The sequence below is a fragment of the Mus caroli genome, unplaced genomic scaffold (genome assembly GCF_978045245.1).
Source record: "Mus caroli unplaced genomic scaffold, Mus_caroli_1 scaffold_10, whole genome shotgun sequence".
NCBI classification, from domain to species: domain Eukaryota; kingdom Metazoa; phylum Chordata; class Mammalia; order Rodentia; family Muridae; genus Mus; species Mus caroli.
Genome location: NW_028227265.1, coordinates 64741356 through 64762059, shown reverse-complemented (window position 1 = coordinate 64762059; position 20704 = coordinate 64741356). Strand labels below are relative to the sequence as shown.

The 20704-nt window shown below is 44.4% G+C and overlaps 1 protein-coding gene across 1 annotated transcript; it reads right to left on the bottom strand.

The window, feature by feature from the left end:
* Window positions 1–8635: 8635 nt before the first annotated feature.
* LOC110300574 (tripartite motif-containing protein 60-like) lies at window positions 8636–10021 on the bottom strand. The gene has a single exon (XM_021170796.2). The coding sequence runs from the start codon at window positions 10019–10021 to the stop codon at window positions 8636–8638; it is 1386 nt and encodes a 461-aa protein (XP_021026455.1).
* Window positions 10022–20704: the final 10683 nt, after the last annotated feature.

The following is a 20704-nucleotide window of genomic DNA, read 5'->3' as shown; positions in this document are numbered from 1 at the left end:
CAAACGCAGGTCCCGTTCAGGGCCAGTGAATTCTTTTTCCGTGTCAATAGTATGCTACGATCTGTCAGTACACATTTCACCCAGAACTTTACTTTGGACACTCCCCAACTCCCAACCATCCTACAGGTTACAGTTTTTCCAAACACCTCGCAGATTTCAACCTTGAAATAACTTCTCACAACCAACGAGATGGCTCAGCGAGTAAGGTGTTTGCAGCCACACGATACACGGGCCCACCTGAGTTCAATCCCCAAGACCTACCTAAAAGCTGTAAGGAGAAACTCTGTAGAGTTGTCTTTGACCCTGCACAAGAACCAGGATCCACACACGCGTCCCCACAAATCTCACACGGACACAACAATAAAGTGATTTGGTTAGGTTTTGTACAAGCTGGCCTTGAATTCATTACGAATAATTAAGTCAGGCTTTAAACTTTGGATATTCCCGCTTGAGCCTCTGGAGTGGTCGGAATCTGACCTGCTGGCCTGCATGCAGAGCCACAGTGACCGTGTCTTAATTAATTACTTTATAATTATTTTTGAGAGCAGGTCTCACGATGCAGACCAGGCTGGACTCCAGCTCCCAGAGATCCACCTGCCTCAGCTGCCCAAGTGGTGGAATTGAAGGCGTGCACCACCATGCCCAACTTTATTCCGTTTTCCTCCCGCTCTTAAAAGCCGCTCCATAGTCTAAGGAGATCAGACGGCACATAATCTGCGCTCTGACGGTTTCTGCACTGAGCTATGCTCCCATCAGCCCTTTCTATGCCCCCCACCCCCACATTTTACCTGTAGGAGGCACGCAGGCAGCCCTACAGAAAAGTTGAGCTCAGCACAGAGCACACAGACCTCTCAGTTGCAGACTGAATACTGGGGAAGTGGGCGGGGAAAGAATCTGCGCATGCCCAATGGGCCTGGCTAAAGACCCGCAGCTGCTTTGATGACGCTGAGGTTCTTATTTGCATTAACAACGCCAAAAAATTTTGTCTTTTGACCTCTGCAAGCATCATGGTATGCACATGCCAACACACACACATCTCGCACAAATAAGATACCGAGTGGCCTTGAAATAAATCTGTAGCTAAGGCACCCGCATGGTGACCTGCCCTAGGGATTCAGTATGCTTCTCTGAGGTCCACACTACACAGGCCTCGAAGGTATAAAGCTCAGGTTTAATCCCTAGCAAGAAAATGACAAAGCAAACCAAACAAAAACAAAGCAAAATACCCCCCCACACACACACACACCCCAAACCAGACATTCCTTATACAGATCTGATCATTACACATCGACACTGAAATGTCATATTGCATACTATAAATTATAAATTATAGTATGCAATTTCTACATGTTAATTAACAATAAAACACCTAGGGCCTGGAGAGATGGCCTAGTGGCTAAGCGTACTTGCTACTCAGGCAGGAAGACCAAGAATTGTTAAGAGTGTTGGCTGCTCTTCCAGAGGAACCAGAAAGCCATTTCTCACACTCATGACATGTAGCGCCAAAATATCTCTCAGGTTCCGAGGAATCTCACATCCTCTTCTGAGCTCCTATAACATCTGTATACACTCACATGGACACACATAAATACAATAAAGTCTAAATAAATAAAGCATCGATTTAAAAAAAAAGTAATCAAGCCAGTAGCAGCTGGGTCTGCAGCTGCAGAGACTGTGGGCTGAGCCGTGTCCATAATCAGCATTTTAACGATTTGAAGGGAGCCTCTGGTACTCTTCTGGATTGAGAACTGCCGACTTTTATCCAAAACAGATACTACAGGATGCCAGCTAGAAGTTCTTAAAGTGTAGAGAATGTGGCAGGGACTCACATCCAAAAAGGAGAGGCCCCGTTGTTGATGGTTGTCAGTTTCAGCTATGGTCTTAAGATAACCGAAAGACACCTGAAGAGAAGGAATCTCTGTTAAGAAATTGATCTGGGTGTTTTCTTGATTGCTAACTGATGTAAGAGGCAGCCATTATGACTGGTTACTCAGTGGCAATAAGACAGTGTCACTAAGTAGAAGGTTTGGACTGCCACTCCCTGGCTGTCCTCTGACCCCATGTGGGCCACCACATTTGCGCATGCACATCCACTGCACACTGGCACACACAATAAATAAAAAACCAAACACAAGAGCAGGAGGGAGAGTTCAACGGTTAGGAACACTACTCTTGCAGAGGACTCAGGTTTGGTTCCTGGAACCCACATAGGTGGCTCACAACTGCCTATAACTCCAGTTCCTGGGGATCCAACACCATTTTATGGCCTGCACAGGCTCTTGCACTCACTCCTACACATAACTGAAAAAAAAAATCTTAAAAAAAAAAAAGGCAGTAAGGACAAAGCAAGATAGTCCAATGGGTAAGTTGCTGCCTGCCAAACTTGATACTATGAATTGGATCCCCGGGACCCAGGTAGTGGAAACAGTGTAAGTTGTCTTCTGGCCTCCACAAGCAGGATGTGGCCCTGGTGTACAGACACAGGCAAGTAAGTCAATTTAATAAGAAATAATTTTAAAAGGACAGTGAGGCAAAGAGCTGGGCTCCATTCCAATTCTCAGGGGAGTCTAAGCACCTTTTTAAATTATTTATTTATTTATTAATTTTTAAGACAGGGTCTCTCTATATTGCCTAGGCTGGTCTTGAACTCAAAATCCTCTTGGTTGAGATTATAAGTGTGTTTCACGGCACTGAGCTCTGAGATTGGATGTTTTAAAGGGAAATTAAAGTTTCAAAATGAGCAGGAGTTCACAAAGAGTCAGAGACATGAAGGACATTACATAGCAGTGTTTAAAACCCAGGAGCCCTATTTCTGCTTGGTGCCACTTATGGAAGTAAGCATTCCATCTTACCCATGGACTTGAGAAGACACTTCTAGGTGGGAGAGCCAGATAGAGTGGAATGAAGGGACCTGCATGAAGTGATCTCAGGACCTCTCACCAGTACTCCAATCCAAGGATACACGCAAGACTCAGATGAGATGTCAGTGGCTGGGGTGAGTGTGCATGCCCTGAATCCCATCTCTCCTGAGGCAGAGACAGGTGGATCTGCATGAGTTCAAGATTTGCTTTGGCTACAAATGGGAGATCAAGACCAGCTGGGGTTACATAGGAAGCCACTGTCTCAAAAATAATAATAGAGTAACTCGGGCGTGATGGCTCGTGTTTATTCTTTCAGTTGTAAATAATTATTCAGACCAGAAGCTCCGGTGCCTGGGGCATGCTCCTGATTATCCCTTGAGTAGAATCTTTTTTTTTTTTTTTTTTTTTGGTCTTTTCGAGACAGGGAGACAGGGTTTCTCTGTGTAGCCCTGGCTGTCCTGGAACTCACTTTGTAGACCAGACTGTGCTCAAACTCAGCAATCCGCCTGCCTCTGCCTCCCGAGTGCTGGGATTAAAGGCATGTGCCACCATACCCGGCTTCTTGAGTAGAATCTTAACTAGGAGAGCAACTATAGGTGTTTGGAATTACCATCGTGGAATTGACCTACTAGCTAATAACAGTAACCTCTTAGACTTCCTAACACTGTTGGAGGGTAAACAAGCAAGCATAGTACAGAGTGTACTCAGAGTTTAGTTAATAAGATTAGGAGTAGGTAAAGAACCAGCCTGATTCCGTTTTAGGCTTAAAAGCCATCTTACACTAACGGCAAACTAGGTTCATTCCTGTTTATGATTAAACCTCTGTTTCTCAAAGATTGGGCTATGCCCCACCTGTAATCTTAACTACAATGGTTCCATACTGCCTGTTCCAGGAAATGGTGACCATGCCTTTGTTTCAAAACCATTTTGCAACTCTTTGTTTCAAAAGGCTGTTGAGACTATCTTGTTATGAGCTTGTTATGCCCACCTTGTGATATCTTTGTTTCAGGTCATTATGACTAACTTGCTATGCTTATGTTCTGCTCCTGTAGCTTCCCTTATTTTGCCGTCCAAACTCCCCATTTGTTACCCCCTACCCGTGATCCATAAAAGCCTTGTCTTTCGCACATCCAGTGCTGACCTCTGGAACCACACTTTTAGAGACAGACAGCTGTATACAGGAATAAAAAAGCTTGTTTTAACCAATTGCTTGCTTTAATCAATTTGGCCATGATGATTTGGGTCTTTCTCTTCGGATCTCTGGGATTGACATAGGAAGGATATAAGGATGAGGAAGGGTATGGATTAAGTATTAGATAAAAGAAAATCATCTCTGAAGAAATTGAAAGAAACTGTAACCTTAACTTAGTTAAGGTTACCAAATGTGGGTAACATAGCTAAGCAGGGACCACTGAGACAGTGTTAGTGGCTGTGAATTTTAAGGATTGTTGAAGTCATAGAAGGCTGTAATTAAGTGAAGGGGGAGTAGAGAGGATGAAAGGGAAAAGACAGGAATATGGGGGGCATATATGAGATTCAATTGAAGGTAAAGAACACTTTACAATATATTAAATGAAGAAAGAGAAACAGACCTAAAATGTATCTGAACAATGCAGCAAAGAGAAGTCACCGTGAGATGTGTATGCAAGGACTGAACAATAGAAAATGAAAGATAAAAGAATACCCATCATGTCCAGCTTCTGGGGCCTGTCCTTGTGTGAGACAGCTTACTTCGATCTCAATAGTCCTTCCTCTGGAGGTGGTCTTCTTCCAGGTTGTTTGGAGTATTTTTTTCCTTCTTCCCTCCTTCCCATACTTACTACCTCCCTCCCTCCACTCCTCCCCTGCTTCCTTCTCTTGTTCCCCTCTTAGCACCTTACTTCTGCTAATCCAGCTCTCTACACCGATCAACACCCCCAATCTGCTACTAGACAGGTTCTCCCCAAGTCACCCAGGCTGGCCTTGAACTCAAACTCACTCTGTAGTAGAGGTATGCCTTTAACTTCTCTCTCTCTCTCTCTCTCTCTCTCTCTCTCTCTCTCTCTCCATATATATGTGTGTATATATAATTTATTTGGTATATATGATGAGTACACTGTAGCTGTCTTCAGACACACCAGGAGAGAGTATCAGATCCCATTACAGATAGTTGTGAGCCACCATGTAGTTGCTGAGAATTGAACTCAGACCTCTAGAAGAGCAAGCAGTGCTCTTAACCACTGAGCCATCTCTCCAGCCCCAGCTATACCTATTTTTAAAAGCATGTGCTCACTAGGTCCCTTCTGCTGACTCTGTGCCTCTGGCAGCAAAGGCCCTGATACTCAGTGCCATGGGGGAGCCACTCAAGGTGCAATGAAGTGGTTTGCTCCAGGCCAGTTTCAGCATCTCGAACTCTACATGGCCACAGGAGAGAACTGTAATTTTCATAATACTGGATAGAGTGGTTTTGAAACAAGATGATGAGGGGCTACCTGTGACATATATCAAGTTCCTCCCAAAATAAAATGGAGGGGATCATATTTAAAATGTAGAAACAGACTGGAAAAGTACTTTTATCTGATTGGAAACCCAAATTTAATAAAAATATATATAACCTATGTTTCAAAGGCTCTGTTTGTGCTACCTGCCTGTAGTCCCAGTACTTGGGAGGTGAAAGGCAGGAGAATCAGAAATTCAGTGTCGGGTTTGGCTATAGATTACATAAATATTTGGCAGCTATAATTACTCTCAGAAGACCTGCCAAGACTGGATCCCTTTAACCTTTGGTCATGGAAGATTATAAGAGACTAAAGGATTGCTGGATGGTTGAGATTTTCTTGATCTATTATTTGTGAGTGTTCCAATAGGCATACCCTTAGCTACATGCCTGTATGTAACTCCAATTGTGTTCACTGGTTCACCAAGAATTGGGAGAAATCTTCTTTGGTCTGTCTGGGGTGAATAGATCTTTGTTCCCATATTCAAAAAAGAAAAGGCTTGGTGTTAAAGGTTTAAAAAAGATCTTTAAACCAAGCAGAGGCAGAAGCAGGTAGATCCCTGGATTGGAGGCCAGCCTGGTCTAGATGGTAAATTCCAGGTCAGTCAAGGCTGCATAGTGAAACCCTGACTATAAAACAAAAAGCCCAGGCTGGAGAGGTAGCTCAGTGGTTAAGTGTACTTTCCGGGCAGTGATAAAGACCAAAGTTGAGCATCTATAACAAATATAACAAACCATGCGTTGTGCCTACAAACACTTGGCACACCAATCCAAGTTGGGCAGAGACAGGGGGATACGTAATCCAAGCCCCAGAGGCAAAGAGGAAGAACAGCAAAGGAGTCCAGTACTGCCCTTTTCTGATCTCTGCCTGTGTAGAGATTCACCCATCACCTGCTACCTGCCCCACTCCGCCCCCCCGCACTGCTCCAATTAATACATATAATCTCTGAGAAACACTGCTTGACTGTATATCCCAACAGCTGACTTGCTTTCAGTAAGCTTCCACAAATTCAAACATGGCGTCTCCCCTATAACAGTGGCTACTGGATTTAAAATATACTGATTGTGCTGGGAATGATATCTAGGGCTTCCCAAATGAAAGGCAAATGCTCTAAGTCTAAAACTCTCTCCATAACCTCGTCCGTGTATCTTGGACATCAGAACTACGCTGGGTTGGGGTGGGGGGAGGGAGAGGAGGCTGTGTAGGTCTCCCTGAACCCCTCCTCTCAAGGCTTTGAACCCTGAGCCCTAGTGTGAACTGGGGCCTTGGAATGCTGGTCTTCAGTTAACCCTGAGCCCTAGGGTGAACTGGGGCCCTGGAGTGCCCCAGTTTTCTCAGCCTGGAGTTCAGGCTTGAAGGAAACCTAACACCTAGGCTTCAGGTTGGAAAGCCAGGGGCTGCAGTCAGAGGTGCTCAGTGCCACCAGCCTGAGATAGTGCTCTCTGTCTAACTGGCTCAGAGAAATGTCATCTTATTCTAGGATACTAGAACAGAACCAGGCTCGGGCATGCCCAGTGGACCACCAGTTCCTTGCAGATGTGTGTCTTGGTCTCAGTCTGTAGCTCTGAGATACCCTAAGTCTGAGTCCATAGTTCTCCATTGTGCCGAAGACTGGGGTGCAGTGAACACAGACACTGCTGGCTCGGGGACTCACTTGGCTTGTGGTACCCAGTTGAATTAGGGCATGAATCCCTGGGATTTAAGCCACCATGGGGTGCTGGTGACAGATAATGGTTTTCTGTAAAAGTCACCAGTGTTCTTAGCCCTGGAGCCATCTCTTTAGCTTACAATGTCCAGGAATTTATTTATTTAGACAGTTCCAGATGGGTCTTAAAAACAAAAACAAAACAGAACAGAACAGGGTCTGGCAAGAACAATGGTTGCTCTTCCAGAAGATTTAGGGAACTACCAGCCACACAAAGTAGCTCTAAATGCCTTTAACTCCATTCCCAGGATCTAAAGCTTGATTCTGGCTGCCTCGGTCACTGCATACCCATGGTGTGCAGCCATAGATTCAGGCAATACACCTACCTACACATATGATTACATTATCTTAAAACAACAAAATAAAGCCACGTTCTTGTATGGAGCCCAAACTGGCCTTGAGCTCAAGGCCTTCTTAGGCACAACCATTATACCATCAAGCAGAGCCTTCAAAACTGAAACAGGGCATTCAACATCTGGAGCCCACTCGTGGGAAGATATTTTGTGGTGCTGGGAATTGAACTTGGGACCTTACCTATACTAGGTAAGGACACTAGTGCTCAAGTATTCTCCTGGCCAAGCCCCATTTATGCATGGGTCATAAACACAGCAGCTTTTTTTGTTTTTTTTTTTTAGGGGTATAAGAGTTTTGAGACTATGTAGCCCCAGCCTCTCAAGTACTGGGATTACAGGGGCATGCCACCAATGCTCAACTTCAACAGGTCCCTTCCTTAGCTTGCTGTCACCTGGGCTGGCATCTAACTTCCCATACTCCTTTAGCTCCTGGAGTAGTTGGCACTGCAAGGTTCCTTTCTGTCAGAGTGTTTATTGTATATATACTGCAATAGGTGTGAGTGGTGTGCGAGCTCTCTTCTGTCCATAGTAGAGTCAATAAAACAGACCACCAACTCAGTCCTTAGCATGGCAGAAAACTGTATAGTCTGGAGTAGCTCCCTGTGTTCAAGGCCAGTCTACTCCACACAGTGTTACCTCAAAAAATGAAAGAAAGAAAAGAAGGGAGGGAGAGGGAGAGGGACCAGAAAACTGGGAGCACATTTTGGTGAGAAATGCAGAGGTAAACCACTGAGTGTTGGAAGTTCCTACCTTCAAATGCCAGCATGTACCTCTAAATGTAGTGACTGGAAGAAACACAGGAGGACCCCAAGTTCTGCACCAGCTTGGACTACATAGTGACACCTTTAAGAAATACAGTGACTATATAAAAGCATACATGCTTGCCATTCTTTTTACATTAAAGAGAAAACAAAAACAAAAAAACTTAAGGTCTTATTTTTATTTCTAAGGATGTGTCTGTCATTATTGGACGTTGTTTCATCAAACAGGCTACTCCTGACACAGATTAAAAACAAAATAGCTGTTGCGATTGTTATAGTGAAAACTGAAAAACAAGGAAAGCAAAACAAAGAAAAAGCAAATCAAAAATCCCCATTATCCTATCCACCGCCCACGCCAGCCACCTCCCGCCCTGTCCACCGCCCACGCTATCCACCGCCCACGCTATCCACCGCCCACGCCAGCCACCGCCCACGCCAGCCACCTTCTGCCCTGTCCACCAGCTGTTCTGTCTTGTTGTCACTCAAGATCTTCAACTGTGCAGATCTTCAGAGGCTCGGAGTCATATCCAGTGTAGAAGTAAGGCCAAAATGTGCCCCGAGGTAAGTCGCTAAACCTGTACAGCAGGGACTTATCCCTCAAATTGTAAAACGAAACCTCATACATTTCAGAATCTAAAAAAATCCCAATCCTAGTAGGTGATACTTTGGGAAGAAGATGGTTTTTCTTACCACCCAATGCAACATAAGTTTGCGAATTGTCTAGCCCAACTCCCCATAATCCATCCTGCACTGAGAACTGTTCATCGGAGAACCGTTCTGCATACCTGCTCCTGGGAAAAGGCTCCCTACAGACCCCTAGAACCCATTCCATCTTGAGTTCCACATCAACCTCCCAGTATTGTCTGTCAGAACTATATCCCTCAGATCCCAGAACAGCAGGGTCAAAACAAAATTTTCTTGAGCTATAGGGCATCCTCTCCCAGCTCCCATATTTAACAGTTTTTTGATCCTTTGAGACTGTAAGCTTATAGTTTGCTGTTTCAGGATCCAGAATTACGTCAACTTGAAATCGCTTGATAATTCTGTCTAAGTCAGAATACTGTAGAGGAAACCTGTAGTCGTACCCTTTCAACGTTACTAAGGCCATCTCAGGCCATCCTGACTGTTTGTATCTCTCATACCAATCTTTAACACTTGCCAGCAAGGCCAGTTCTGACTTTCCACACTGGCTCTTTAGATCTTTCAACAGACCCTTTAACAAAGAGGCGTGATCTGATAATTTCGCTAGGTTTTTGTGTAGTTTGGCCAGCCCATCCATCTCTTCACTTTGTAACTGACCAAGAATCTTCTCCCGTTCAACCTGGAGGAACAATCTATTCTGTTCATATTGAGACCTCACTCTTTCTCTTCTGCATTCTGTTCTTTTTCTCAGTTCTAGCCATCCTTTCCTTTGTGTGGTAATTGCTTTCTGGATTGGCTCCACCATCTCCCTCCACAGCTTAATGTAACTGTCAATTTGTTTCCTGTGGCAGACGATAGCATTTTCCATGGGCCAAACAAAGTGACTCAGGGGGAAGCTGCGCAGTGGACAGGAAACCTGTTGTGGCTTTTCCCATGGACGCTCTCCTTCTTGCCTTCCACTTCTGCTAGTTCTTTCAGGGGGCAAGATGGCAACCTCAGTGAACTCACCTGGTGGCTGATTACTCAAAAAGTTCCTTCCTGGACAGTTCAAATGACAAGAGGGGCAGGGGAAACTACCCTTTAGATCCTTCCAGAACACACTGGTGCAGGACAGACAGACTTTATGGCCACACTCCATGGTCCCTGGGTTCTTGAGGTATTCCTTACCGACAGAACAGCGAGCCTCTGCTTGGAGATCGGCCAGCCCTGCAGCAAGCTCCATTGAGCCCTGAACAAAGGTTGTGGGAGAGGACACACTGCTTCCAGAAAGCCTGACTCTCTGGTCTTCCCTTAGCTCTGGAAGACCGACCAGCTTTTAGCTTCACTGCCTTGTTGATGATGGCCTCTGAAAACTTGCTTAGTCCTTTGTGCCTTAGCACCAGAGTCAGATGGCAGAGTCCAGCCCCCACAGACTACTGTCTATCAGAACATTTCAACAAGGCTGTTGCCTTCCCAGCTCAGTGACCTGAAGTCAATCGAAGTAAGGTGCCTCACATCCAAGGAACTAAATCCTTCCTGTGGGTGACATAAGAGACAGGAGTTTAAAAAGCAGGCTTTGTGATCCCCAGTGCATGAAAGCACCCACGTAGAAACCCAGTGCAGATGGGATCAGGTTAAGTCCCTGAGACCCACATTGTGGAAGGAACCAAACCTTGAAATTTGCCCTTTGACTTCCGTGACGATGCTTATGTGCCCATACTTGTTTGAGAGCACACATACTCACACATATTCACACATGCACTAAAGAAATGTCAATACAAATTGATGAGTGCAAAAATCAACGGGCAAAAATTCAGGGGCTGAAGGTATTTCAATACAGGGAAATACAGGGCACTTCTTCTGCAGAGCTTTAACTCACAATTAAGTTATAAAGCAAAAACAAAACAGCACCACACATGCTGGGAAGTAGTGGCGCATGCCTTTAGTACCAGCCCTCGGGAGGAAGAGGCAGGAGGATCTCTATGAGTTTGAGGCCAGCCTGGTCTACAGAGCTAGTTGTGGGATAGCTGAGGCTATACAAAGAAATCGTGTCTCAAAAAATCAAAATCAAAACAAAACAAAAGGAAAGGCAGCAACACAAGCTGGTAAAATTGCCAAGTGGTTAGAGCACTGGCTCTTCTTCCAAGGACCATGGTCCTATAACTCCATTTCTAGGGGGCCAGGCCTTACAGCATCAATGTGTCCTCTCCCACAACCTTTGTTCAGGGCTCAATGGAGCTTGCTGCAGGGCTGGCTGATCTCCAAGCAGAGGCTCGCCGTCCTATCTGTAAGGAATACTTCAAGAACCTAGGGACCAACGGAGTGTGGCCATAAAGCCTGTCTGTCCTGCACGAGTGTGTTCTAGAAGGATCTAAAGGGTAGCATCCCCTGCCCCTCTTGTCATTTGAACTGTCCAGAAAGGGAGTTTTTTTTTTTTTTTTAAAGATTTATTTATTTATTATATGTAAGTACACTGTAGCTGTCTTCAGACACACCAGAAGAGGGCGCCAGATCTTGTTACAGATGGCTATGAGCCACCATGTGGTTGCTGGGATTTGAACTCTGGACCTTCGGAAGAGCAGTCGGGTGCTCTTACCCACTGAGCCATCTCACCAGCCCCAGAAAGGGAGTTTTTGATCAACCATCAGGTAGTCTGAATTTGGTGGGGGGAAGGGGGGCAGCAGACACACTTGTGGTACACATACATACATTCAAGCAAACCACCTATACACATAAAATAAAATGAACAAACTTAACACAACATCAAACAAAACAAAACACAAAATCCAGCATTGTAAGCCAGGCTTAGTGGTGCATTCCTGTAACTGCAGATTTGGGAGGTAGAGACAAGAGGGTTGGAGATTAGGCCTTCTAGACCGACCACCAGGTCAGTCTACCCAGTTTTTCATTCCTTCAAAAAAATAAATAAAAATTTAAAACAATAAAAAAAGATGGTTGTGAGGGGCTGGTGAGATGGCTCAGTGGGTAAGCGCACCCGACTGCTCTTCCGAAGGTCCAGAGTTCAAATCCCAGTAACCACATGGTGGCTCACAACCATCTGTAACAAGATCTGACTCCCTCTTCTGGAGTGTCTGAAGACAGCTACAGTGTACTTACATATAATAAATAAATAAATCTTTAAAAAAAAAAGATAGTTGTGACCTGCAACCTCTATATTTACATCAGCAGGGAGGTGGAGGCAGGATGGAGAGGAATTCAAGACAGCTTTGGCTCATCTGTGACTTCCAGGACAGTCTGAAATATGTGAGGCCCTATCTCAAAGAAGCAAAACCAAGACTCTATAAACAAAAATACCAATCAGGGCTGGAGAACGGGCTCAGTGTTGGGAACTGTGTCCTCCTTCCTGAGGACACAGGTTCAATTGTCAACACCAATACGGCAGCTCACAACAGTCTGTAATTCCAACATCTGACACCTTCACACACTCATACATGCAGGCAAAACACTGTGCATGTAAAGTTTAAAATTTTTCTTAAATAATCATTAAAACAATAAAAAAGACAAGTCAGATTGGGTATAGGGCCCAGTGGGTAAAAGTGCTTGCACTGCAAGCCGGACCACCTGAGTTCAATCCCCAGCATACAGATGCAGTGCCTGCCATTTATAATCCTACCTCCCAGTGAGATGGAAAGCGGAAGCAGGAGGGTTGGCTAGAGCTTGAGAGTCTGCAAGCCTATAGCACTCTGTGCATCAGAAGAAACAAGAGACCCTGCCTCAGAAAACAATGGGGTGTGTGGAGGCGGGGGTACAGACTGGAGAGATGGCTCAGCAGTTTAGAGCACTTGCTGCTCTCTGAGGGTTCAATCCTAGCTCTTGAGTGGAAGCAAAAGAGAAGAAAAACAACAAGTGTCACCCCGTTCTAGGGACTCCAACTCCTTCTGGCCTCTGCAGGCCCTAGGCATTTACATGGTGCACTTAAATACATGTGGGCAAAATCCTCACATACATAAACAACGAAAACCCAAACAGCCAAGGTGTTGGGTTAACAAAATGGCTTAACAGCTTAAAGCACTTGACTTCAAACCTGACAACCTGAGCTTAATCCCTGGGAGCCATGTGGTGGAAGAAGAGAACCCACACCTACAAGCTGTCCTCTGATCTGCACACCTGGACCATGGCATGCAGGCATCCCCCCCCCCACACACACACATGTAAATTAATAAATACAAATGTTTTAAGGTGGAAGGCAGAGCTGGCTGTGGCAGCCACCTTAAATCCCAGTACTCAGGAGGCAGAGGCAAGCAGATCTCTGACTTTGAGGTCATCCTGGTCTGTAAAGGCAGTTCAGGACAGCTGGGGCTACATAGAGAAACCCTGTCTCAACAAACAAACAAACAAAACAAAACAAAAATGTTGGAAGGCAGCCAGGTGTGTCGCACATCTATAATCCCAGCACCGGGTTGGGGTGCGGGGTGCAGGGCAGGTTGATCTTGGAATCTGAGGTCAGCCAGGTCTACATAATGAGTTTCAGGACTGCCGGGGAGACAGAGAAACCCTGTCTCAAAACCAAAACGAACAACAAAAGGTGAAAGGTAAGACCCGATTTCCACAAGCTGTCCTCTGACCCTCACATACCCTCCTTTCGCCCACAATCAGAAGAAACTGGAGTTGACGATGACCGTGAAATGGGCTGGACTACAAATTCTCAAGAGCTGCCAGTGAGCAATCCAATCTTCCACTGGGACTCCATCTTCTCCAATAGCATCACAGCTGCAGGCAAAGCGTCCAAACACACAGACCTGTGAGGGACACTCACATTCAAACCACAACGAGCTATGTAACAATATGGTGAAAAACAGTTCATCTCAACCCAGTCATAAATTCTGTCAGAAGCGTCACAGACACAGAGCTCCCACTTTACCTGTTAGAGATAGTGGGTTGTGCAGCTTACACCAGACGCTGTATCCATGCCTACGTGGGCCATTCCTGCTGTGGCTGGTCCTGTCTACTCACTCAGTTGTGGGCAGCTTCTTGGGAAATTGAGCGAGGCTTGGAACTGCGCGTGCCCAATACCCCCCTCTTACTTTCTCTGCTTGCTTTGTCCTTGAAGAGCAGCAGGTGGCTTCCCTAATTGGCCAATCACTGAATTGCTTCTGGCCACCACCTTCTCCGAGTCTTGCTACAGTGGGTTTGATTTTGAGAGCAGCTGGAGGGCCATGTCAAGACTGCAGGCTGTTTTAGAAACTTACTTTCGTTTAGAATTGCCATTTTCATTAAAAAAGACAAGTACAACGGGAGAGAGAAGCACTGAATCTTTGTTCTCTGGGCCTTCCAGAGATTATGGAGTTGTTCCTTTGACCACATAGATGAGGCCGTTCAAAAGAAATGATGTCTCCATGGCAAACGGGAAGGATCTAAACTAGCTAAAATTAAGGGCCAAGACCGTAGAGCTGAGTATGTAGCCGACACAGCTTCCTAAAACAGGTGAAGGAAAGGGCAGAGAAAAAGGCGAAGCTAAAGAGAAGGTTATTGTGCCCAGGTGCATCTCCTCGACCCAGAGACACGCCTTAGTGGGAACAAATGGAAGACCGCGGTCTGCTGGAGCCTATCTATTGCCATATGATATATCTAGATATAAAAGAACAAAGCAGCAACCCCAGACTGTAAAATCAAAAAAAGCTAAACCCATTGTCTCAGAAGAGAGGAGAGCTTTGCAGCAAAGCCTCTTCACACAGCCTGGAGGGCAAGGTGAGGTAACTAAACAGGAACCAACCCCTCCCTGGGTAAGTTTCCATCTTAATGGACCAGCAAGTGGGGCAGTCTACCCTTCTGCAGAATTATGACCCACTCCAAAATTCAAATTCACCAGGGTAGAAGAATGGTTATGAAATGGTTGGAGACATTTGAGGGTAAAACGTTTACAAGGCTGAGCAGAGCCTGTAAAATCTTCTTGGCTTCAAGGAAATTGGGTTCTCAAAGGTCTGAAAGAGGTCTTTCGGGGGCACTGTCAGGAAGTAGGGACATGCCCTACATAGGGAACTCAAAATGCTGAGACGGGCAAGTCAGTGCCCGAGGCTCTTCTGGGCTATATCATCATCATCATTACCATCATCACCACCATCACCATCATCAAGTAGAGGGCAAGACAGTGAAATAGCTTAAATGTGATGTGGTGTCTGGAGTTGGAGAAATGGCTTAAGCATTTGCTGCTCTTGCAGAGGATCACACTGGGTTTCCATCACCCACAGGGCAGCTCACGTTAACCATAACTCCAGTCCTGGGGGATCTGATGCCCTCTGTGCTTCCAAAAGTGCTGGAAAGAAAAATGGTTCAGACACACAGACAGACAAAACACTCAAACATATAAAAAAAGTCATTAACACAAAAATTAAACCAATTTTTTTTATTGTTGAAACAAGGTCTTACTGTGTAGACTTGGGTGTCCCAGAAATTGATCTGAAGATCAGACTAACCTTGAACTCAGAGGTCTGTCTGCTTCTACCTCGTGAGTGCTGGGATTAAAAGCACTTATCACCATACCTGGAAATATTTGAATCTTGAAAGGACCTCTAGAAAAAAACTGAAAGGAATATTTTGATGCCCTTAAAAGATACAAGCAGGGAGGCAGAGACAGATAGATCTCCTCGAGTTTAAGGCCAGCCTGGTCTACATAGTGAGTAGCCAAGGCTACATAAAACACACCTGTCTTAAAAACAAAAACAAAAACAAAACCCCTAAGAAGAAGAAGAAGAAGAAGAAGAAGAAGAAGAAGAAGAAGAAGAAGAAGACCCAACCCAACAAAACAAAACAAAGCAAAATAAAATAAAAAAAAACAAACAATAAAATGAATAATATAAAAGTGAGAAGTTAGACAGAAGGTAGTAGGAACCAGAGGAGCAGTGATGTGATAGACAGAAGGTAGTGGGAACAAGAGGAGCAGTGATGTGGTGCTGATAGAGTCCTAGGTCTTTAAGCATTTGTGTGAGTGTGCAGGTCTACCATGTGTGTCCCAGGGACTTGGCAGCTAGTACCAGTTACATCACTTACACTGTTTTGTTTTGTTATTGAAACAGGATCCCACTGTATAGCCTGGCCAGCCTGGAACTTGCGCTATAGAAGACCTGGCCTTAAACTAGTAGAGATCTTGTATGCATCCTGAGAACTAGGATTAAAGGCATGTGTCACCAAGCCAAGCCTGGTACTTATCCATTTGGGGTTGTGTATGTGTGTGTGTTGAGACTCTCATGCAGCCTAGGCTAGTCTCAAACTTTTCCTCTTAACTTTTTTTTTTTTTATTTTAAAGATTGATTTATTTAGTTTTATGCATGTAGGTGTTTTGTCTACCTGTTTATGTCTATGCAGGACTATCTATGCAGTTCTCACGGCGACCACAAGAGGGCATCAGAATCCTCGAAACTGGAGCTAAGTTGTTAACCACTGTGTAGTTGCTAAAGAGTGGAACTTCAGGTGCTTTCTTTCCAACCCCCAGCTTTTATCCTCTTGCCTTAGCGTTCCCACTACTATGATTTCAGCCTACAGCCCTGCGCCTAGCTAACACTCAAATTGTCAACCGGACTGAAGCGATTTCTCCATCCCAGATAGAAAAACCCAAGCCTTAATTAAGACCTCCATCCACGTGCATGCTGCGGCTTGTGCAAGTCCACAAATGTGTGCATGTGCACAAATACATACATACATACATACATACATACATACATACATACATACATACATACGAAGAAGAGAGAGTCTGTGGCAATCTGACTTTCATGCTTCCTCTTTCAGTGAGCCTGCAGGGTTTATCACCGTGTGAGTTAGCTTTTCAGTCAAGAAATATCTTTCATGGCTATTATTCCTCAATGCTCTGTAACCGTGCTCTCTGACTGTCCCACCTGACTGTAGCAGATCCATCTCCTTGCAAGGACACATGGCAGACTTTTTGTATGCAGTATAAAATGGATGTCTATAAGCCGGCACAAACAGATATGTCTTTGTACTTTATGCTATAGAGATGGTTTAGCTTTGCCTTTCAACCATGTCTCCAGGACTTCAAATCCAACCCTGCCCTGTTCTCTATGGTTTGGTCTCCCTTTCTTCTTCCTTTCTTTCCTTCCTTCCTTCCTTCCTTCCTTCCTTCCTTCCTTCCTTCCTTCCTTTCTTCCTTCCTTCCTTCCTTCCTTCCTTCCTTCCTCTCTCACCAGGATTTCACTAAATATCCCAGACTGGCCTTAAACTCATTATGTATCCTAGGCCATAACAATAATATTTAATAATTAAATCCTGGTGGTGGGGTGGTTTTTCTACCCACCCTAGTGCTTTACATTCCTGAATGAAGGACACACACACACATGTACACACACACACACACATGTACACACACACATGTACACAAACACACACACACAGCCTTTATATCTTGGTGTGCCTTATAAAACACAATAGCTGGGCCATTTCCTAACCTCCATGAGGTTAGTCCATCTCCTGCCGATAATCCCGAGTTATTACTTACTAAACCCTATATTCTATCTTGGCTGCCCTGGACCCAGAGAGCTGCCTTCTGGGCTGCCCTCTCCTGGCTCCATCACATGGTGGCCATGCCTCTCTGTCCTGCACTCTTCTCAGGCATGGCGTCTCTCCTCCCCACACTCTCGAAGCTCATTATGGCAGATCTCCTTCTCCTTTCCCTTCCTCTCTGTCCCAAGCCTGGGAAGTCCTAAAAGTCCTGTTTCTGTCTGCTCTGCCCAGCCATTAGCTGCCAGCATCTTTATTTACCAGTCAGAACCAACTGGAGGCAGGATTCCTCAGTGTCTTATGCATGGATTTGCAGACTCTCTTGTGCAAACAATTTTGGGGATCCATATTAGCATTAGGATACTAAGCAGCATTAGGCCAAACCCACAATACACTAGGCTGGACTTGCTTCAGTCCTCTTGCCCGAGCCTCTCAAGGGCTGGGAGCAACAGGAGTGTCACCACAGGTGTTATTACCACAGATATGTATTACCAGGCCCAGCTAACTAGAATATCTGAATATCCTTTTTTTTTTTTAAGATTTATTTAGTTATGTGTATGGTATGTGTTCTGTTTTCCTGAAGATCTGCATGACAGAAGAGGGCATCAGACCCCATTATACAGATGGTTGTCAGCCACCATGTAGCTGATGGGAACTGAACTTAGGACCTCTGGAAGAGCAACCAGAGCTCTTAACCACTGAACCACCTCTCAGCCCCACATCTGAATATCTTTCAAGGGAAATATCTTGATTCTCTTTTAACTTACAAGTGTAGAAGGTTGGTTTTTTTTTTTTTAAACAGATTTGTTTATGTATATGTGTACACTGTAACTAACTTCATACACACCAGAAGAGGGCTTCAGACCCTATTATATAGATGGTTGTGAGCCACCATGTGGTTGCTGAGAATTGAACTCAGAACCTCTGAAAGAGCAGTCAGTGCTCTTACCTCTGAGCCATCTCTCCAGCCCCAGGTTTAGAAGGTTTTTGGTTTTGGTTTTTCAAAATGCACTAAAGGCTTTAGCAGATGTGAGCAAAATGAAACAGCCATTTCTATTTTGGTTTATGTGTATTTCCACTGCTCTTGTAGAGCATTGGAACTTGGCTTCTAGCACCCATGCTAAGAGGCTCACAAATACCTATAACTCCAACTTGGATCTGATGATACCACAAATAAGAGAGGGCATTTTTTAAACATTTGTTTATAATCTTCCTCCATCCTAAAAGACAGTGTTTTTGTTTGTTTGGATGATTTGTTTTGAGGTGTTGTTGTTATTTTGTGTTTGTGGGTGCTTGGTTTTACTTTTGTTTGTTTGTTTTGTTTTTGTTTTTTTGTTTTTTGTTAGTTTGTCTTTGAGGTAAGGTTTTTATCTGTAGCCCTGACAGGCAGGTCTAGAACTTACCATGTTGCCCAAGCTAACTTCAAACTCACAACAATCCTCCTGCCTCAGTGTTTTAGTTAGGGTTGCTGTGAAGAGACACCAGAACCAAGGCAACTCTTATAAAGGACAATATTTAATTAAAGCTGGCTTACAGGCTCAGAGTGTCAGTCCATTATCATCAAGGCAGGAACATGGCAGCTTCCAGGTAGGTATGGTACAGGAGGAGCTCAGAGTAGTTCTACATCTTGCTCCAAAGGCAAACAGGAGACTACTGCCTTTCAGGCAACTAGGAGGAGGGTCTCAAAGGCCACCCCCAAAGTAACACACTTCCTCCAACAAGGCCACCCCTACTCCAATAAGGCCACACCTCCAAATAGTGCCACTCCTTGGGCCAAGCATATTCAAACCACCACACTCAGCTTCTAAAATCTGGGATTACAGACATTGAGCCACCATACCCCACTCCCAAATACTTGTAATAAAACTCTGATAGCAAGCCAAAAACCCAGGATAGTGTCAGATTTCCTATTTTCAAAACAACTTTTTGGTAGTGCTATGGATGGTAAATTCTTTTTTTTTTAATAGAGCACTTTTAATTTATTCTTTGATGATTCACACATGTAAACAATGCATCTCTATTGTAGGTGTAGCCCAGGTTGGCCTTTCTCTAGATGCATGATCCTCCTGCCTTGACTTCTTCAACACATCTTTCTGACCTGTGCTACCACACCCTGTCACATTCTTTACGTAATAAGCTCAGACTTCTTTATTAATAAATAAGGGCGAATGTTTTAGTGGTTTCTCTCATTCTGATATGTGTATAAAGCAAAAATTCCAGCAAACATGTGAACTTGCAAATTTATTTGGCTTTTGTGTGGCCTACTTTGGCCTCCAACCCCCAATAATCCTCCTGACTCAGTCATCTTGAGTAATGAATTTACAAGCAGGTGCCACTGTACTTGGTTTGAATTTGTAAATTTCATTTTTTTTAAGGTTTGCTGATGCCATATCATATTTTTATCATATCCATAAGGACAATGATTCTTTTTTTAAAGGTTTATTTATTATATGTAAGTACACTGTAGCTCACACACACCTCAGATACACCAGAAGAGGGCATCTGATCTCATTGCAGATGGTTGTGAGCCACTATGTGGTTGCTGGGATTTGAATTCAGGACCTCCAGGAATAGCAGTCAATGCTCTTAACCACTGAGCCATCTCTCCAGCCCAAATTTGTAAATTTCCTATCTGAAACTGAATTAAAAATTTGTGATACAAAGCCATCATCAGTCTTTAAATGGATACAGACTAAGAACAAGTTTGATCACTTGGGAATCCCTAGAAACCAGTTAAAACGTAGAGAGGATAGTCTCCTTCATGATAATTGGATATTCTAAGTTCTTAGTGATTTATTTTTTATCTGCATGTCTTCTCATTACTGGCTAGCACCAAAGTTTATCAGAATGATGGGCAGGCATCTATCAGATGCAGATCTGCTCTTCACACTGGTTTATTGTGTATCAGTGAGTAGTTTCATATCATGGTGCACATATGGAGGTCAATGTGAGTTTCCTTCTTCCAGCATGTGGGTCCCAAGGGTGGCCTCATGTCCTCAGGCATGGTTGCAAGCACCCTTATCTACAGAACCATCTTGCTGGCACCTAGATTTTTTTGAGAGAGAGAGAGGTAGTGAACAGGGTATTATTATGTACCCCTGGCTGCTTGTAACTCTTGCTATGTTGACTAAATGACCTCAGACTCGGAGATCTACTTGCCTCTGCCTCTTGGGTGTTGCCATTAAAGGTGGGTACCATCATACCTAGCTTCTGGCTGGTCTCTCTCTTTCTTAAAGGTTTATTTTGTAATTTTTACAATTTTATGTAAGTGTATGTGCCTATGTGTGGGTATGTGCACTTGAGTGTAGATAGGAACTACCTGATGTGGGTGCTGGGACCTGAATTTGGGTCTTCTGTCATCTCTCTAGACCCTAGGCTAGCTATAAAATACTCTCAGACACAGAGCAGAACTTCAAAGAGTATCAGTCATTGGGTCCTTGCCAGGTGTGGTGGT

Excerpts from the sequence above, each read along its gene's own strand:
- LOC110300574 (XM_021170796.2), bottom strand. The coding sequence starts at position 10,021 with ATGGAGCTTGCTGCAGGGCTGGCCGATCTCCAAGCAGAGGCTCGCTGT.